General features: G+C 44.3%; 1 protein-coding gene and 1 long non-coding RNA gene across 2 annotated transcripts; both read left to right on the top strand.

Annotated features, from left to right (window-relative positions):
* The first annotated feature begins 3,252 nt into the window (after window positions 1-3,252).
* Window positions 3,253-8,255, top strand: LOC149388471 (uncharacterized). The gene is made up of 3 exons (XM_089624629.1): window positions 3,253-3,928; window positions 5,242-5,365; window positions 6,951-8,255. The coding sequence occupies exon 3, from the start codon at window positions 6,969-6,971 to the stop codon at window positions 8,253-8,255; it is 1,287 nt and encodes a 428-aa protein (XP_089480755.1). The 5' UTR covers window positions 3,253-3,928; window positions 5,242-5,365; window positions 6,951-6,968.
* A 465-nt stretch (window positions 8,256-8,720) lies between these two features.
* On the top strand, window positions 8,721-10,154 carry LOC149388470 (uncharacterized). Its single transcript, XR_016300624.1, has 2 exons — window positions 8,721-9,413; window positions 9,689-10,154. It is a non-coding gene; the product is annotated as an uncharacterized LOC149388470 (long non-coding RNA).
* Window positions 10,155-16,234: the final 6,080 nt, after the last annotated feature.

Raw genomic sequence — 16,234 nt, 5'->3', positions numbered from 1 at the left:
GAGGTAATCATCATTATACGGAATGATCATTGCATTAATTTGATTCTTTATAAATTGGGATGAATGAACCATTCCACCGTGTAATGAAATATTCTTCCCAAACTGACCTTTTATATCATTTAATATATATTTATATTTGTAATCTAAAACTAAAACGAGCGCCTTCTCGTAGAGCACGACGGAGACGATCATTCCCAGGGCGGCGACAGTGAAGATTGACGCCGGAGGGATCTCGAAGGCGCCGTCGACAGCCGAGCCACCGCAAATGGTAACTTTGATATGGGAGGTTGTGAAGGTCTTTGACGAGACATTCGGCACCACCCGCCTTCGCCGCCGTTCTCTTGTCGGAGAAGATGCGACGCCGACGATGAAGACGACGGAGACGAGTAGTCTAGAGTAGGTTCATAGACGAAAAGAAACAGTGGAATTATTGGTGAGGACCTACAAAAACATAAATTTCTTTCATACAAAAAATGTTAGCGCTGCTAATAAATAATTGTAGATAATCAGTCCAGTTATGCATCTGTAAGGTTCACAATGTTGTAAGGAGTAATTATGTGTGTGCGATAATGAGTCCAGTTAGGTGCGTGCGACATTATATGTATAAATTCATTACAGAATTAAAACTACAGCGTTGCTCTTAGATAAAGTGACGCCAAAAGTCTGTTTTCACATCATGATCAGTCTCTTTGAGTGGTGGTTTACACCAGACATAATTACCAATGGTCTTGTATTTTTTATTTCTATTTGATTGTTTGTTAGTTTATCACTTTGAATAAAAGATTAGAACTGCTTAAAAACGATCAGCTGGTCAACAAATTGTTTCATTCATAGTTGAACAACTATTTTACACCCGTTTAGTAATTTCAGAGGATTACTAGCAAATAACTAGTTTTCCATATGTTAACAAATATTTTATTTACTGTTTCCGAAAGAATCAATTAGCATATTAATTTATACGCACACCATTAATTTATTTTTATACGCACACCATTAATTTATTTCAAGTGATTGTTTCATCATTAAAATAAATAAATTAGGCTTTTTATACGCACACCATTAATTTCTTGGGCAACTACCAAGACTAGACAGATAGATGCTTTGGATTTTTTTGTGAGTGCATAGAGATAAAGTGAAATACGCACACCATTAATTTCTTGAGCAACTACCAAGACTAGACAGATAAAGTGATATGGTAGATAAGAAATGAGTGCAGAGATGCTTTGGATTTTTTTGTGAGTGCATAGAGATAAAGTGAAATATTTGTCGCACACCATTAATTTCTTGGGCAAGTTGCAATGGTGTCAGTATTGGAAGGTTAGAGAGAATGAGAGTTTAGAGGGCCAATCTCAATCACTTATTAAAGAAACGCTATTAATAAAAACAACAGCTTTCGATTTATATAAAGTTATTTAACCCTCGCGTAGTTGCGGGTAAGTGAAAAAAAAATAGAGTTATGCTATTTAAAAAAAATATTAGCTTATGAATATAATAATAATAAATTTTATGATATTTACATAACCAAAATTTAATATATATAATATTTGAGTAATGCATGCATAGAGAGATTAGAGACATAATATGCCTCTCAAGACTTTGTCATGAAGACCCAATCCAAAATTATTTTGTTTTCCTAAAATAAATAAATAAAATTAAACAGGAACGTATATAAATTATAGCGGGTACGAGTAACGAAATCGGTGTACCCGACTTTACTCGTACCCGTTGCCATCCTATTTGCAGTTTGTGTTTGCATTCATTTCCAACTCATTGAAACAGTTTCCAACATTACTGTCGTAGCACAGTCCTACTATGCTAATGCTATTGCTAGCTAGTCCATATGAGACCAACTCAAACAATGCTGCTATTTTTATTTTTTTATTGTGGTATTAATTTGTCTTTTAAGCTGATCTCTCTTAATGATACATATTTATTGATCCCCAGCTACCTATTTTACATCTATAGCTGTTTCCTTTCTACCTATATCTATCTGCACCTCTCATATCTATCTCTCTCTCTCTCCACAGATCGTCGTCTGTTTGGACAGTTATCGTTGTACACTACCGACGTGCAAAGCATTTTTAATAGCCATAAATATTGTATTAATATTTCTTCTCCAATAATAATATACTCTTACAGTTTTAACGAAGAAAAAAAAGAACTATTATATATATTACAGATGTCTATACTGTCGGCTCAGATTGGTTTTTATTATTAACATTATCATTATGCAACTCTTTTTTTTCTTTTTTTTTTTAAAAGGGGGAATGCATCTGGTTGGTTATTAACTTATTACTATCATAATTAAATCTAATTAAATCAGATAAATGACAGACATGCCACATGAGAAGAGACAAAAGAGAGGTAAAGCATGCTAGAACCCCCAAGTTTAAAACGTGCGTGGTGACTTTTACCTTCATTTTTTTTATCACTCATACAATTTAATCGGTAAAAATTTCTATGTACTAATAAATTAATTTAAGGGCTCTCTTCAGATATAAACTCATATGTAAATTTAAGTTTTGTCATATCTCCAAATTTTTATGGTATAGTTATTGTTATGCCGTCCTTTTCTTATGGTAAAAACGACGCCTCAATTGCAAAAACGACGTTACAATATAGAAGGACAATTTAGTCAAATGCTAAAAATACGCATGACTAAAAACAAGCGACAAGCGAATTTTCAACAAGCGACAAACGAATTTTCAACAAGCGACAAGCGAATTTTCAACAAGAGACAAGCGACAAGCGAATTTTCAACAAGCGGCATGTTTTCGCTATAAATAGCTCACTCACACAAATCAAAAGGAATAGAGAATCCTTTGAACTCAAAATTCTCTCAACCCCAGAATTCTCTCAGTCAAATACTCTCCCAACTTCAAAATTATCCCGGATCATAAACAAAAACCGAGAGCCACCTCTCGGCGGGAGGAAAAAAAAACAAAAATCCAAGAATCCATTCACATAGCAAACACACTCGCCCTGAACTACGTCATGACCTGATCCCACAAAGCGGGTGCGTAGGCAGCTCACGAAGAGCACGGTCACACCCCCCACGATCGACCTCCAGCCAGGTTCGACCTCCAGGCGAGCTGTAAGGACAAGTTTCTGCGTCACTCGTATTTGGAAATTTGGAAGTCAATAACGAGTTTCCGTTGTTACAACTAAATTCTCGAGTGAATTATACTTCAATGGATTTATCGAATTAATTTTAAATATATTAAGGTTATGGAAATCTCGGAATAAACAAAGGAATTATCGAGTTTAACTCGATTAATAAATTAATTCCGAGGAAACATTCCGGAAATTAATTTAAGAAATAAATTCTCAAGGATGAGAATTAATTCCGAGAAATCTTAAATATATTTTAATTAATCGAGAACGAACGAGAAAATTCTCGGTTCAAATCATATAATTATAATCCGTTCGGTGATGGATTTAATTAAATAATTATATGAAAAGGACGTGGTTGTAACAATTTTAAGGGACCCATTTGAAAGAAAACAAAGAAAATAGGTTGGTTTGTAATTAATGGGATAAGGATGAGCATTGCCATGTCATCAATCAAAGATTTGGATAATATCAAGTGATGTTTATCACTTAGCCGAATAAAATCAAACCCACCGGCCCAAGGAAGAGAAAAGACACGGGAAAAAAAAAGAAAGAAGAAGGAGAAGAGAACCAGAGGGGGAGAGAGAGAGCCGAGAGAAGGGAGAGCAAGGGAGAGAGAGCGGTCGAGCGAGCGAGAGAGAGAAAGAGATTGAGGGAGTGAGCTCGCGGAGGAGGAGATCGGCCGACAGCAAGCCACCGAGCCCGAGCGCCACCCACACGCGGCCGAGAAGGAACTAGCGCCGCCGCGAGCAAGCCGAGGACGCCGGAGCAGAGAAACTCGTCGGAGAAGAAGGAGAGAGGGACGGCGACAGAGAAGGTAAGCTCGATTTTGAACTTCTCTTCCTCTACTGCTCGGATTTGAGAAGAAATTATATGTCTAGGGTTTGGAGATTTGGGGGTTTTTGTTTGGATTTGGAATTGTTTCAGCCGTGTGATATTGTTGTTGTTCGTATGAACTCTTGGCCGTGGGTATTGTTTGGCTTGATGAGATTGTGTGGTTCATTTTGGTCTGTTTTGGCCGGATAGTGTTTGGCTGGTTTAATGTTTTTCTGGATTTGTTGGTATGGTAGTTAAGTCTTGTTTTGTTGCGAGTGTGTTGTCGAGTGAGGCTCGATTTTAGGTAGGCTGCACAGGTCTCGGGGCAGCGGTTCGGGACGGCGAGGGCGCTGTCCAAGGGTTGACGGAGCTGCTGCGCGAGCGACGACGGAGCGGGGCTGGTCAGCGTGGTTCGTTGGCTCGGTGTGGACGAGCTGTTGAGCCAGGGACGGCAGCGACGCTGTGGCGGCTCTCGGGGGCTGTTTACGGCAATCTCTGCCTAGAGTTAGCGAGTCGAAATTCCTTGAGTTCCGACTCGAGTCTAGAACGTAATTAAGTAGTTTTTCTTTTCAAAATGGTTTATGAAGTTGTAATTTATATGCGCGAGTTGCTTCGAGTTAGCGCCTTAGTAGATTTTATTTGTAGTATTGTTATGTTTTATAGTCGAGCTCGTTTTATGTAAGTCGTTAAGAAAAAAATAATTAATATGTATCATTATTAAACTCGTTGATTATTCACGTAATTATTTAGTATATTTATCTTAATTATGTATTAAAAATCGAGTTCGACTATAAGCTCGACTCTTTTAATTTTGAAAAAGAATATCAACGAGAAATGTTTTATTTACGTTCTCAAACATTATAACTTGTCAATAAAAAGAGACAAGTCATAAAATATTTTCTAAACCACATTTGAGAAGTGTCGGTTTGAGTTATTTTCATATAACTTACGTATTCTATAGATTGTTAGTAAGAGTTTCTTTATACGTTCTTTTCTTTTAGTTTCGACCTTCGGGAACCTATCCTAAGCAATGGGCTTTGTCCCGTCAAAAGAATAGGTGGTCGAATAGCGGGGCGTTTCTTAGCCTAGATCACGGAAGTTGTTAAGGCCTTGTTCTTAGGCGTCGATTCTTTCCCGTCTCTGTTCTGTCATGTTTTCCCTGATGTTTGTTCTGTCATGTATTCTCTGTTCTGTCACTAGGAGGACGTTTTGAATGCATTCCTTATGAGCTTTCTTTTAGTAGAAGTGTGTACGTTAGTAAATCAATGGACGAGATACTGAGTATGCTCGATGTTCGATCTTTCTCTTCCATAGATACGTCCAGATTGCTATAAGGATTAGCAGGAGAAGCTTACGAGGACTGGGTTATACGTGAAGTTAAGAAGAACCCTTTTATCTGGAAGAGAAGATCTCAGGATTCGAAAGAATCGTTATCCGGGTAAGTGGATTATAGGCACCTACAATATCAAGAAATATTATATATATCCTTATATATACATATATTGTACGTGCATTCTTTATATGCTTTCTAGTAAGCAAGAGTAAGATAAGCCATAAGATAACTCACTATCAAGATTAAGGGCTTTAAGCCACTAACGAATTGGGAAACGGAATTAGTCCGGCTAACAAAAATGGCTAGAGGTAACTAGGAACCCGAGCCTTTGCTATGTGTTTAGTTAGCCACCTTCCAGAGATCCAGTCCTAGTGAACTGGATTATGAGAGACTGAAGTTAAGACTCGTATTCAAAAGCGAGAATATTATGATAGGATCTTTGGGAGTCGCATCTCAAGATCTTATAAGTCACGAGTTAATAAGCGAAAAGAATATATGGTAAGATCGGGATTAAACCTGAATTAAGCAGTCTCTCATGTTAAGTTAATTAAAGAGAAAACATAGAATGGTACCGCCTCCGACATATACCCCTTGTTAGCAGGTACCTATTATGCTTCGTGCTGGTACCACATGGGGATTAGGCAGGAGACTGTGCACCCTCCTGTCTGGCGCCAATAAGACATGTGTCGTGCGGATATCATTAAGGGATCCCGAGCAGGAAATGTATTGTATGATGGGAATTGCCGGGACCTAAGCTGGCATATTCTCAAGTAAGAGGAGTTACCGGGACCTAAGCTGGTAATTCCATAGTTATGATTAAAGCAAGTATGTTTATGATGTGAATCACCGGGACCTAAGCTGGTGAATTCTTAAGTAAGGGGGATCTCTCGGGACCTAAGCTGAGTGATTCCTAAGCAGATGAATCTATCGGGACCTAAGCCGATTGGTTCTTAAGCAGGATGAATCTATCGGGACCTAAGCCGATTGATTCTCAAGTAAGGTGGATTTATCGGGACCTAAGCCGATACTTCCGCAAGTTATGAAAATATATGATCTCATGTTATGTATTGTTTATGTGTTATGTGCATTGTGCATTAGATATGTAGATATCCGCTTACTGAGTCTTTCGACTCACAGTTATTATCTTGATATTGTAGATAAAGGAAAGGCCGAAGAAGACTGAGCAGAGCATCAGCGAAACCGGTAAGTAAGTAGGCGTGTGTATGTACGGCTGCCGACCTGTGGCTAAGTCAAGGGCGAATGAGTCTATTTTGTTTTTAAAAGACGAGTCTTTTGTTTGTAAAGTTTTAAATAGTATGTTTTAAGAAAAACGAAAAATTCGCCCATATTTTTGAGACGTTTATGTAAATATTTTATAAGTTTTTCTAGAAAATGTTTTCTGGAAGCGCTTCCACCAAAGTTTTTATGAATTTTATTTATGTCAAGTAAGATACGGAGATCTCTGCCGCGGCTCGCGGGCGAGCTAAGGCTCGCGGGTCGTGACAGAATTTTTGGTATCAGAGCCCAGGTTGAGCCGTTTCTGTAGACTTGTGGTCGTACATACACTATCTTACTTACTTATAAGTCAGTTGATGTCCAAGATAGCCTTATCTATAATATCTTGTTGAGTCTTTGTGAAAGATAGTGGTTATATTAGGATAACCGTGTGCTTACCCATTCCTACTTATAGGTGAAGTAGAGATTAAGAATGGGACCTAAGAAGCAAACGCAGACGAATCTTTCACAAGAAATGACTGAGATTAGCAGGGCTTTAGAGCGCCAAGCAGAAGATGCTCGTCGAAGGGATGCTCAAATAGAAGAGCAGAACAGGTTGATCACGCAACTTATTGCACGAATGAATGAGCAGCAACCTCCACAGGGACAACAAGACCCTGAACCCCAGGCGCATCGACCAGAACAACCTGGAGGACAAGGTGAGCACGTGCCAAATATGAATAGGAATCCAGATGGTCAGAATGTACAAGCGCCACCACAAGCTCAAGCTATGGCGCCAGATGAGGTTCCGCTGTTCCAGATTCCGATAATGGCACCGACTGTCGGGGAGCCTGTATATGAGCGTTTTCGTAAGCAGAAACCACCGACTTTCAATGGAGATGCTGATCCTTCCCTTGCGGAAAATTGGATTAAAAGGATCCAACAGATCTTCACGTACATGCAACTTACAGATGCTGAGAGGGTTGCATGTGCTGTGAACCAGCTGGAACTTGAAGCTCGAAGTTGGTGGGAAGTAATCGCACTCTATGATGATGTTTCTCATATTACATGGAATCGTTTTATCAACCTATTTTATGAGAAGTACCTGGGTGAAGCTAATCTCTCGGGTAAGGTACGAGAGTTTATGGATCTTAAGCAAGGGAAGCTCTCTGTAGCTGAGTATATAGCCAAGTTTGATGAGCTTGCAAAGTTTTCGCCCTCTATGGTACCGACGGATCAGTCGCGCAAGATGAAGTTTATGCATGGACTCAATGTGGAAATTGTGCGTCAGGTTGATAGTGGCGACGTTGGGCCACGAACTTATGCGAATGCCGTTCAAAGAGCATTAAGGATTGACGGTTGGCGTATAGCACAAGTCAATCCAGCTAGCGAGTCAATGACCATCCTACAGGAATCTGTAGCAGAAGTCGAGAAGAAGAACTTCACCGACAAGAAGAAAAAGAGTTGGGATAGAAACTTCAGGTCTAGGGCGCAGGGAAATGAAGGAAGCTACAGAGGAAATCAAAGCGAGAACAAGTACAAGAGGCCAAGGGTTAATGATTTCCCTACGTGCAACAAGTGCGGCAGAAAGCACTCAGGCGAGTGTCGCATAGGAACCTCAAGCTGCTACCGGTGTGGCTTAGAAGGTCATTTTGCACGGGATTGTCACGTTTCAGAAGAGAAGATCGCTTACCTGAAGAATCAACCTAAGGCCAAAGCTCGCGTCTTTAGCATCTATGGAGATGAAGTAAAGGAGTCATCGTCTGGAAGAACCGGTTAGATTCCTATCCTTTACTCTTCAGTTATGCATTCCTGTATGTGGGAACTATGCATGTTCGTCTGTTGTGTCCTAGTCAAGTTCTTGATCTTGGTAGATGATGGAATAGATTCCTGGTTAGTTATATCTAACAGTTAGGAAGTGACTATCTTAAGACTAGAATCAATCTGCTGTTCATTAAGCGATGACATGTTTAGAGGAAGGTATATCCTCTCTTCTTTTATGAGGATGGAAAATTATCTGGAAACTCAATAGTGTGATGCAGAAAGAGTACCCTGCTTTGCTTTAAGTTTCGAGGACGAAACTAACTTAAGGGGGTAGGGATTGTAAGGACAAGTTTCTGCGTCACTCGTATTTGGAAATTTGGAAGTCAATAACGAGTTTCCGTTGTTACAACTAAATTCTCGAGTGAATTATACTTCAATGGATTTATCGAATTAATTTTAAATATATTAAGGTTATGGAAATCTCGGAATAAACAAAGGAATTATCGAGTTTAACTCGATTAATAAATTAATTCCGAGGAAACATTCCGGAAATTAATTTAAGAAATAAATTCTCAAGGATGAGAATTAATTCCGAGAAATCTTAAATATATTTTAATTAATCGAGAACGAACGAGAAAATTCTCGGTTCAAATCATATAATTATAATCCGTTCGGTGATGGATTTAATTAAATAATTATATGAAAAGGACGTGGTTGTAACAATTTTAAGGGACCCATTTGAAAGAAAACAAAGAAAATAGGTTGGTTTGTAATTAATGGGATAAGGATGAGCATTGCCATGTCATCAATCAAAGATTTGGATAATATCAAGTGATGTTTATCACTTAGCCGAATAAAATCAAACCCACCGGCCCAAGGAAGAGAAAAGACACGGGAAAAAAAAAAGAAAGAAGAAGGAGAAGAGAACCAGAGGGGGAGAGAGAGAGCCGAGAGAAGGGAGAGCAAGGGAGAGAGAGCGGTCGAGCGAGCGAGAGAGAGAAAGAGATTGAGGGAGTGAGCTCGCGGAGGAGGAGATCGGCCGACAGCAAGCCACCGAGCCCGAGCGCCACCCACACGCGGCCGAGAAGGAACTAGCGCCGCCGCGAGCAAGCCGAGGACGCCGGAGCAGAGAAACTCGTCGGAGAAGAAGGAGAGAGGGACGGCGACAGAGAAGGTAAGCTCGATTTTGAACTTCTCTTCCTCTACTGCTCGGATTTGAGAAGAAATTATATATCTAGGGTTTGGAGATTTGGGGGTTTTTGTTTGGATTTGGAATTGTTTCAGCCGTGTGATATTGTTGTTGTTCGTGTGAACTCTTGGCCGTGGGTATTGTTTGGCTTGATGAGATTGTGTGGTTCATTTTGGTCTGTTTTGGCCGGATAGTGTTTGGCTGGTTTAATGTTTTTCTGGATTTGTTGGTATGGTAGTTAAGTCTTGTTTTGTTGCGAGTGTGTTGTCGAGTGAGGCTCGATTTTAGGTAGGCTGCACAGGTCTCGGGGCAGCGGTTCGGGACGGCGAGGGCGCTGTCCAAGGGTTGACGGAGCTGCTGCGCGAGCGACGACGGAGCGGGGCTGGTCAGCGTGGTTCGTTGGCTCGGTGTGGACGAGCTGTTGAGCCAGGGACGGCAGCGACGCTGTGGCGGCTCTCGGGGGCTGTTTACGGCAATCTCTGCCTAGAGTTAGCGAGTCGAAATTCCTTGAGTTCCGACTCGAGTCTAGAACGTAATTAAGTAGTTTTTCTTTTCAAAATGGTTTATGAAGTTGTAATTTATATGCGCGAGTTGCTTCGAGTTAGCGCCTTAGTAGATTTTATTTGTAGTATTGTTATGTTTTATAGTCGAGCTCGTTTTATGTAAGTCGTTAAGAAAAAAATAATTAATATGTATCATTATTAAACTCGTTGATTATTCACGTAATTATTTAGTATATTTATCTTAATTATGTATTAAAAATCGAGTTCGACTATAAGCTCGACTCTTTTAATTTTGAAAAAGAATATCAACGAGAAATGTTTTATTTACGTTCTCAAACATTATAACTTGTCAATAAAAAGAGACAAGTCATAAAATATTTTCTAAACCACATTTGAGAAGTGTCGGTTTGAGTTATTTTCATATAACTTACGTATTCTATAGATTGTTAGTAAGAGTTTCTTTATACGTTCTTTTCTTTTAGTTTCGACCTTCGGGAACCTATCCTAAGCAATGGGCTTTGTCCCGTCAAAAGAATAGGTGGTCGAATAGCGGGGCGTTTCTTAGCCTAGATCACGGAAGTTGTTAAGGCCTTGTTCTTAGGCGTCGATTCTTTCCCGTCTCTGTTCTGTCATGTTTTCCCTGATGTTTGTTCTGTCGTGTATTCTCTGTTCTGTCACTAGGAGGACGTTTTGAATGCATTCCTTATGAGCTTTCTTTTAGTAGAAGTGTGTACGTTAGTAAATCAATGGACGAGATACTGAGTATGCTCGATGTTCGATCTTTCTCTTCCATAGATACGTCCAGATTGCTATAAGGATTAGCAGGAGAAGCTTACGAGGACTGGGTTATACGTGAAGTTAAGAAGAACCCTTTTATCTGGAAGAGAAGATCTCAGGATTCGAAAGAATCGTTATCCGGGTAAGTGGATTATAGGCACCTACAATATCAAGAAATATTATATATATCCTTATATATACATATATTGTACGTGCATTCTTTATATGCTTTCTAGTAAGCAAGAGTAAGATAAGCCATAAGATAACTCACTATCAAGATTAAGGGCTTTAAGCCACTAACGAATTGGGAAACGGAATTAGTCCGGCTAACAAAAATGGCTAGAGGTAACTAGGAACCCGAGCCTTTGCTATGTGTTTAGTTAGCCACCTTCCAGAGATCCAGTCCTAGTGAACTGGATTATGAGAGACTGAAGTTAAGACTCGTATTCAAAAGCGAGAATATTATGATAGGATCTTTGGGAGTCGCATCTCAAGATCTTATAAGTCACGAGTTAATAAGCGAAAAGAATATATGGTAAGATCGGGATTAAACCTGAATTAAGCAGTCTCTCATGTTAAGTTAATTAAAGAGAAAACATAGAATGGTACCGCCTCCGACATATACCCCTTGTTAGCAGGTACCTATTATGCTTCGTGCTGGTACCACATGGGGATTAGGCAGGAGACTGTGCACCCTCCTGTCTGGCGCCAATAAGACATGTGTCGTGCGGATATCATTAAGGGATCCCGAGCAGGAAATGTATTGTATGATGGGAATTGCCGGGACCTAAGCTGGCATATTCTCAAGTAAGAGGAGTTACCGGGACCTAAGCTGGTAATTCCATAGTTATGATTAAAGCAAGTATGTTTATGATGTGAATCACCGGGACCTAAGCTGGTGAATTCTTAAGTAAGGGGGATCTCTCGGGACCTAAGCTGAGTGATTCCTAAGCAGATGAATCTATCGGGACCTAAGCCGATTGGTTCTTAAGCAGGATGAATCTATCGGGACCTAAGCCGATTGATTCTCAAGTAAGGTGGATTTATCGGGACCTAAGCCGATACTTCCGCAAGTTATGAAAATATATGATCTCATGTTATGTATTGTTTATGTGTTATGTGCATTGTGCATTAGATATGTAGATATCCGCTTACTGAGTCTTTCGACTCACAGTTATTATCTTGATATTGTAGATAAAGGAAAGGCCGAAGAAGACTGAGCAGAGCATCAGCGAAACCGGTAAGTAAGTAGGCGTGTGTATGTACGGCTGCCGACCTGTGGCTAAGTCAAGGGCGAATGAGTCTATTTTGTTTTTAAAAGACGAGTCTTTTGTTTGTAAAGTTTTAAATAGTATGTTTTAAGAAAAACGAAAAATTCGCCCATATTTTTGAGACGTTTATGTAAATATTTTATAAGTTTTTCTAGAAAATGTTTTCTGGAAGCGCTTCCACCAAAGTTTTTATGAATTTTATTTATGTCAAGTAAGATACGGAGATCTCTGCCGCGGCTCGCGGGCGAGCTAAGGCTCGCGGGTCGTGACACGAGCTCGACCCCCCAGGCGAGCTCAACCTCCAGCCAGGGTCGACCTCCAGGCGAGCTCGACCCCCCAGGCGAGCTCGACCCCCAGGCAGGCTCGACCTCCAGCCAGGGTCGACCTCCAGGAGAGCTCGACCCCCCAGGCGAGCTCAACCTCCAGGCAGGCCCGATCTCCAGCTACGGTCGACCTCCAGGCGAGCTCGACCTCCCAGGCGAGCTCAACCTCCAGACAGGCTCGACCTCCAGCCAGGGTCGACCTCCAGGCCAGGCTCGGCCTCCAGGCGAGCTCAACCCCCCAGACGAGCTCAACCCCCAGGCCAGGCTCGACCTCCAGGCGAGCTCGACCTCCAGCCAGGGTCGACCTCCAGGCCAGACTCGACCTCCAGCCAGGGTCGACCTCCAGGCCAGACTCGACCTCCAGGCGAGCTCGACCTCCAGGCGAGCTCGACCTCCAGCCAGGGTCGACCTCCAGGCCAGGCTCGACCTCCAGGCGAGCTCAACCCCCCATGCGAGCTCAACCTCCAGGCAGGCTCGACCTCCAGCCAGGGTCGACCTCCAGGCCAGGCTCGACTTCCAGGCGAGCTCGACCTCCAGGCAGGTTCGACCTCCAGGCAGGCTCAACCTCCAGGCCAGGAATCAAAGACGAAGAACGCATTCCCGACGAAGAAGAAGGCAAAGCATTATTTCCCTCTTTGCGATTCTAAGAGCCTCTGAAGCTCTTGGACGCTTTGGGCTTTGTCCCGAACTTCCTTGAGCCCTTTGGACTCTCGAAAAGTAATTTGGGCCGATCCAATACTAGGCACGTGACTATTGCAGGCCCACCACGTGTCCTCAAATGTTAAAACCAAAAAATGGCTTAACATTTTGGCGCTAGAAGGAGTGGGACTCGAAAACAACCACGAGTTCTCCACCGGCAAATCCACCTCCCTTCACGGGACCATCACAAGCCTCCCTGGTAGACCTTCTCTTTTCAAAACCAGAAGAATCCTCCACCGAAAGTCTCAAGACCGGAGGACTAATCCGCCAAATCATCATAACCGGAAGATTCCTCCGGCAAAAATCTCCTGCAAAATGTCCAACCGCGTCGCCGCTTCTGGGAGCAACGCCCCTCAACAGGCGGAGAGCGTAGCACTTCACACACGGGCCCGAACTCAGGCTAGGCACGGTCAAGAAACCTCGCCACCAAGCGTCGTCCCGGCAGCAGGCACCGCGCCTCTGCCACACCCAAATACCACCGGCGTTAGAAATCCCGCCCTCGACACTGTCTTCGTCGAACGAGACAGTCGCATGGAGCGCCTCGAGAACAGTCTTTTCCTGCTAGCAAGCGAGTTCGCTAGAGATAGAGAGGAGAGGGTCATGACTTTACACGCCCATGCAAGAGAAGGACGCCCGCAAAACGCTAACTCTGGGGGTGAAAGGCGCGAACAAGGGCAAACACTAAATGCGAACATCGAAGGCAGACAAGACGACGACCCTGACCCAAGTATTCGAGACATCGACCGCCACCACCAGGCAGAACGAAGAACCGCTCGGGGGCTAGATCAACATGGACCGCAGAACTTAGGCACCGACCCACAACGCGTCAGTATCCCCCAGGCCGCCCGCTCCATCGTAGGAACCGGAGCCGAATCACGAAGGTCTGCTCTCGATAGATTGGGCCGCGACGTACGGGGTCGCCAGGACGCTTAGTGCCCAACGTGGATCTACGACGTCACCTCAACGCTCGATGGGAGATCCCGGGGCGCCAAGCCGTCCCCGAAACAGGCGAACCACAAGAAGTCGCCCCTCCAATTACGGCAACGCCGCCAGCAGCACATATCACTCTGATCGATCAAGCATCGAATGAAAGAGAACGTACCACCAGATTTGCGCCTACCACCATACATGCCGGAAATAATGAAGTAACTAACATGTTCCACGTGTTGAGAGAGGAAATCCGAGAGTTGCAGGCAGCACATACAAGAACCCCCTTGGTGAGAAGCATGATCGAGGGCGTGGCTTCGCCATTCGCGGCACACGTGCTCGCTAACGTCACCAGGGGGAGCTTCCGTCCGCCCACCATGCCGCTCTATGACGGAAGCACAGACCCTCTTTACCACATCCACCAGTACCAGACCAACATGAGGATGGCGGGACAATCCCCGTCAACGATGTGCCAGGCATTTTGTCTCACCCTCACCGGTACCGCGTTCGAGTGGTTCCAAAGGCTCATGCGAGGGTCCGTGCAATCGTTCGAAGACCTCCAGGAGAGGTTCCTCACTCGCTTCTCCGCCTCACGGGTCCGGAGAAAGGAAAAATCATACCTCCTGACGATCAAACAGGGCGGCTCCGAGACGCTCCAACACTACCTCAACCGGTTCATCGAGGAGTCCAACAAGGTGGACAATTACGAGGACGGCGACGCTGTCTACGCCTTCATCGACGGCCTACGGGCTGGCGACCTCCTGACGTCGCTGGTGAAGCAGCGACCCGCCACGATGACGGAGCTCATCTCCCAAGCTACCCAGCACATCTCCGTCGAGGAGTACTACGAAAGTCGGAGGATCCGCGAGAGGGGAAACCGGCGCAGGGACGAGGACGAGGTCGACGACGAACAACGAAGAAAGAAGAGCCGGGGCGCCAGCGCCGCGGCTTCGAACGTCCGACCCTCGTCAAGACAGAGACCCCTACTAGTCGAGAAGTTCCAGAGGAACGCCGACTTCACGCCACTCAAAGCTACGCCGGATCGAATTCTGGCCTTGCACGGGGACATGTTCATCGAGCCCCGACCCATGGCGAAGGACCCATCAGAACGCAACAAGAACAAGTACTGCCGTTTCCACAAAGACCACGGTCACCTCACCGTCGAATGCTTCGAGCTCAGGAGGCAGATCGAAAGTCACATCCAAAATGGCGAGCTGAAGGAGTTCGTGATGGCTATGGTCGCCAATCCGAACCCCGCACCGAGGAGACAGGTTCCCCAAAACGACAGGCGACAGAAACGTGGGAAAGAAGTTGTCGCGGGTGGAAGCAACAACAACAACACCCGAGGTAACGTGGCCAACGCCCCACTCAACTTGGTAACCACTATCTTTGGGGGGCCATAAATGGGAGATACCGCGCACGAACGAAGGAAATATGCGCGAGCGGCGAACGGAGAGGGTCCCTCCCACCATATCAACCTCACCCAGAGCACATGCCCGATTACGCCATACGAAACAATCCACTTCACCGAGGCAGAGGCCCGCCAGGTGATGCACCCGCACAACGACGCCATCGTTGTCAAGACGCAAGTAGCAAACAATATGGTGAAGAAGATTCTCATTGACAACGGGAGCTCAGCCGACATCCTATTCAAAACTGCCCTCGACCGGATGGACCTTGGAGAAGTTCGTCCAACCCCAGTCAAGACCCCGCTCTTCGGGTTTGCAGGAGAGTGCGTTTACACAGAAGGTTCCATAAGCCTCCCAGTCACATTTGGACAGGAGGGGGGAGCCCAGGTCACGCGCCTGGTGGACTTCCTAATTGTGGACCGACCTTCCACTCACAATGTCATTATAGGGCGACCGACGCTCAACAGGCTGCGCGCGGTCACCTCAACATACCACCTCCTCATGAAATTCCCGACACCGAAGGGAGTAGGGGTGATGCGATGAAGCCAAGCCGACTCCAGGGCATGCCACGTCCAGGGATCCCGCATCAGGAAAGGCGACGCCATGGTGAGTGTCATATGTGAGGTCGGAGACGACCTCTCAGGCAAGATCGGCAAGGCGCAAACACTCGAGGACCTGGACCCGCGAGAAGAAGCCAACTCCAAGAAAGTAAAGGCGTCGAGCGACCTCGTACCTGTGATACTCGACAGCGCCAACCCCGAACATGTCGTCATGATTGGAGCACACCTGCCAGCCGAACTAAAAGATCGGCTCGGAGCGTTCCTCCAAGAACACAAAGACGTCTTTGCGTGGACACACGCAGACATGCCGGGGATCGACCCGGAGATTATCACCCAC

This window comes from Urtica dioica, chromosome 8 (assembly GCF_054948205.1).
Source record: "Urtica dioica subsp. dioica isolate 48M chromosome 8, U.dioica_male_clone48M_v1_H2, whole genome shotgun sequence".
Taxonomy (NCBI): Eukaryota; Viridiplantae; Streptophyta; class Magnoliopsida; order Rosales; family Urticaceae; genus Urtica; species Urtica dioica.
This window is presented reverse-complemented; position numbering and strand designations above follow the sequence as displayed.

Excerpts from the sequence above, each read along its gene's own strand:
- LOC149388471 (XM_089624629.1), top strand. The coding sequence starts at position 6,969 with ATGGGACCTAAGAAGCAAACGCAGACGAATCTTTCACAAGAAATGACT.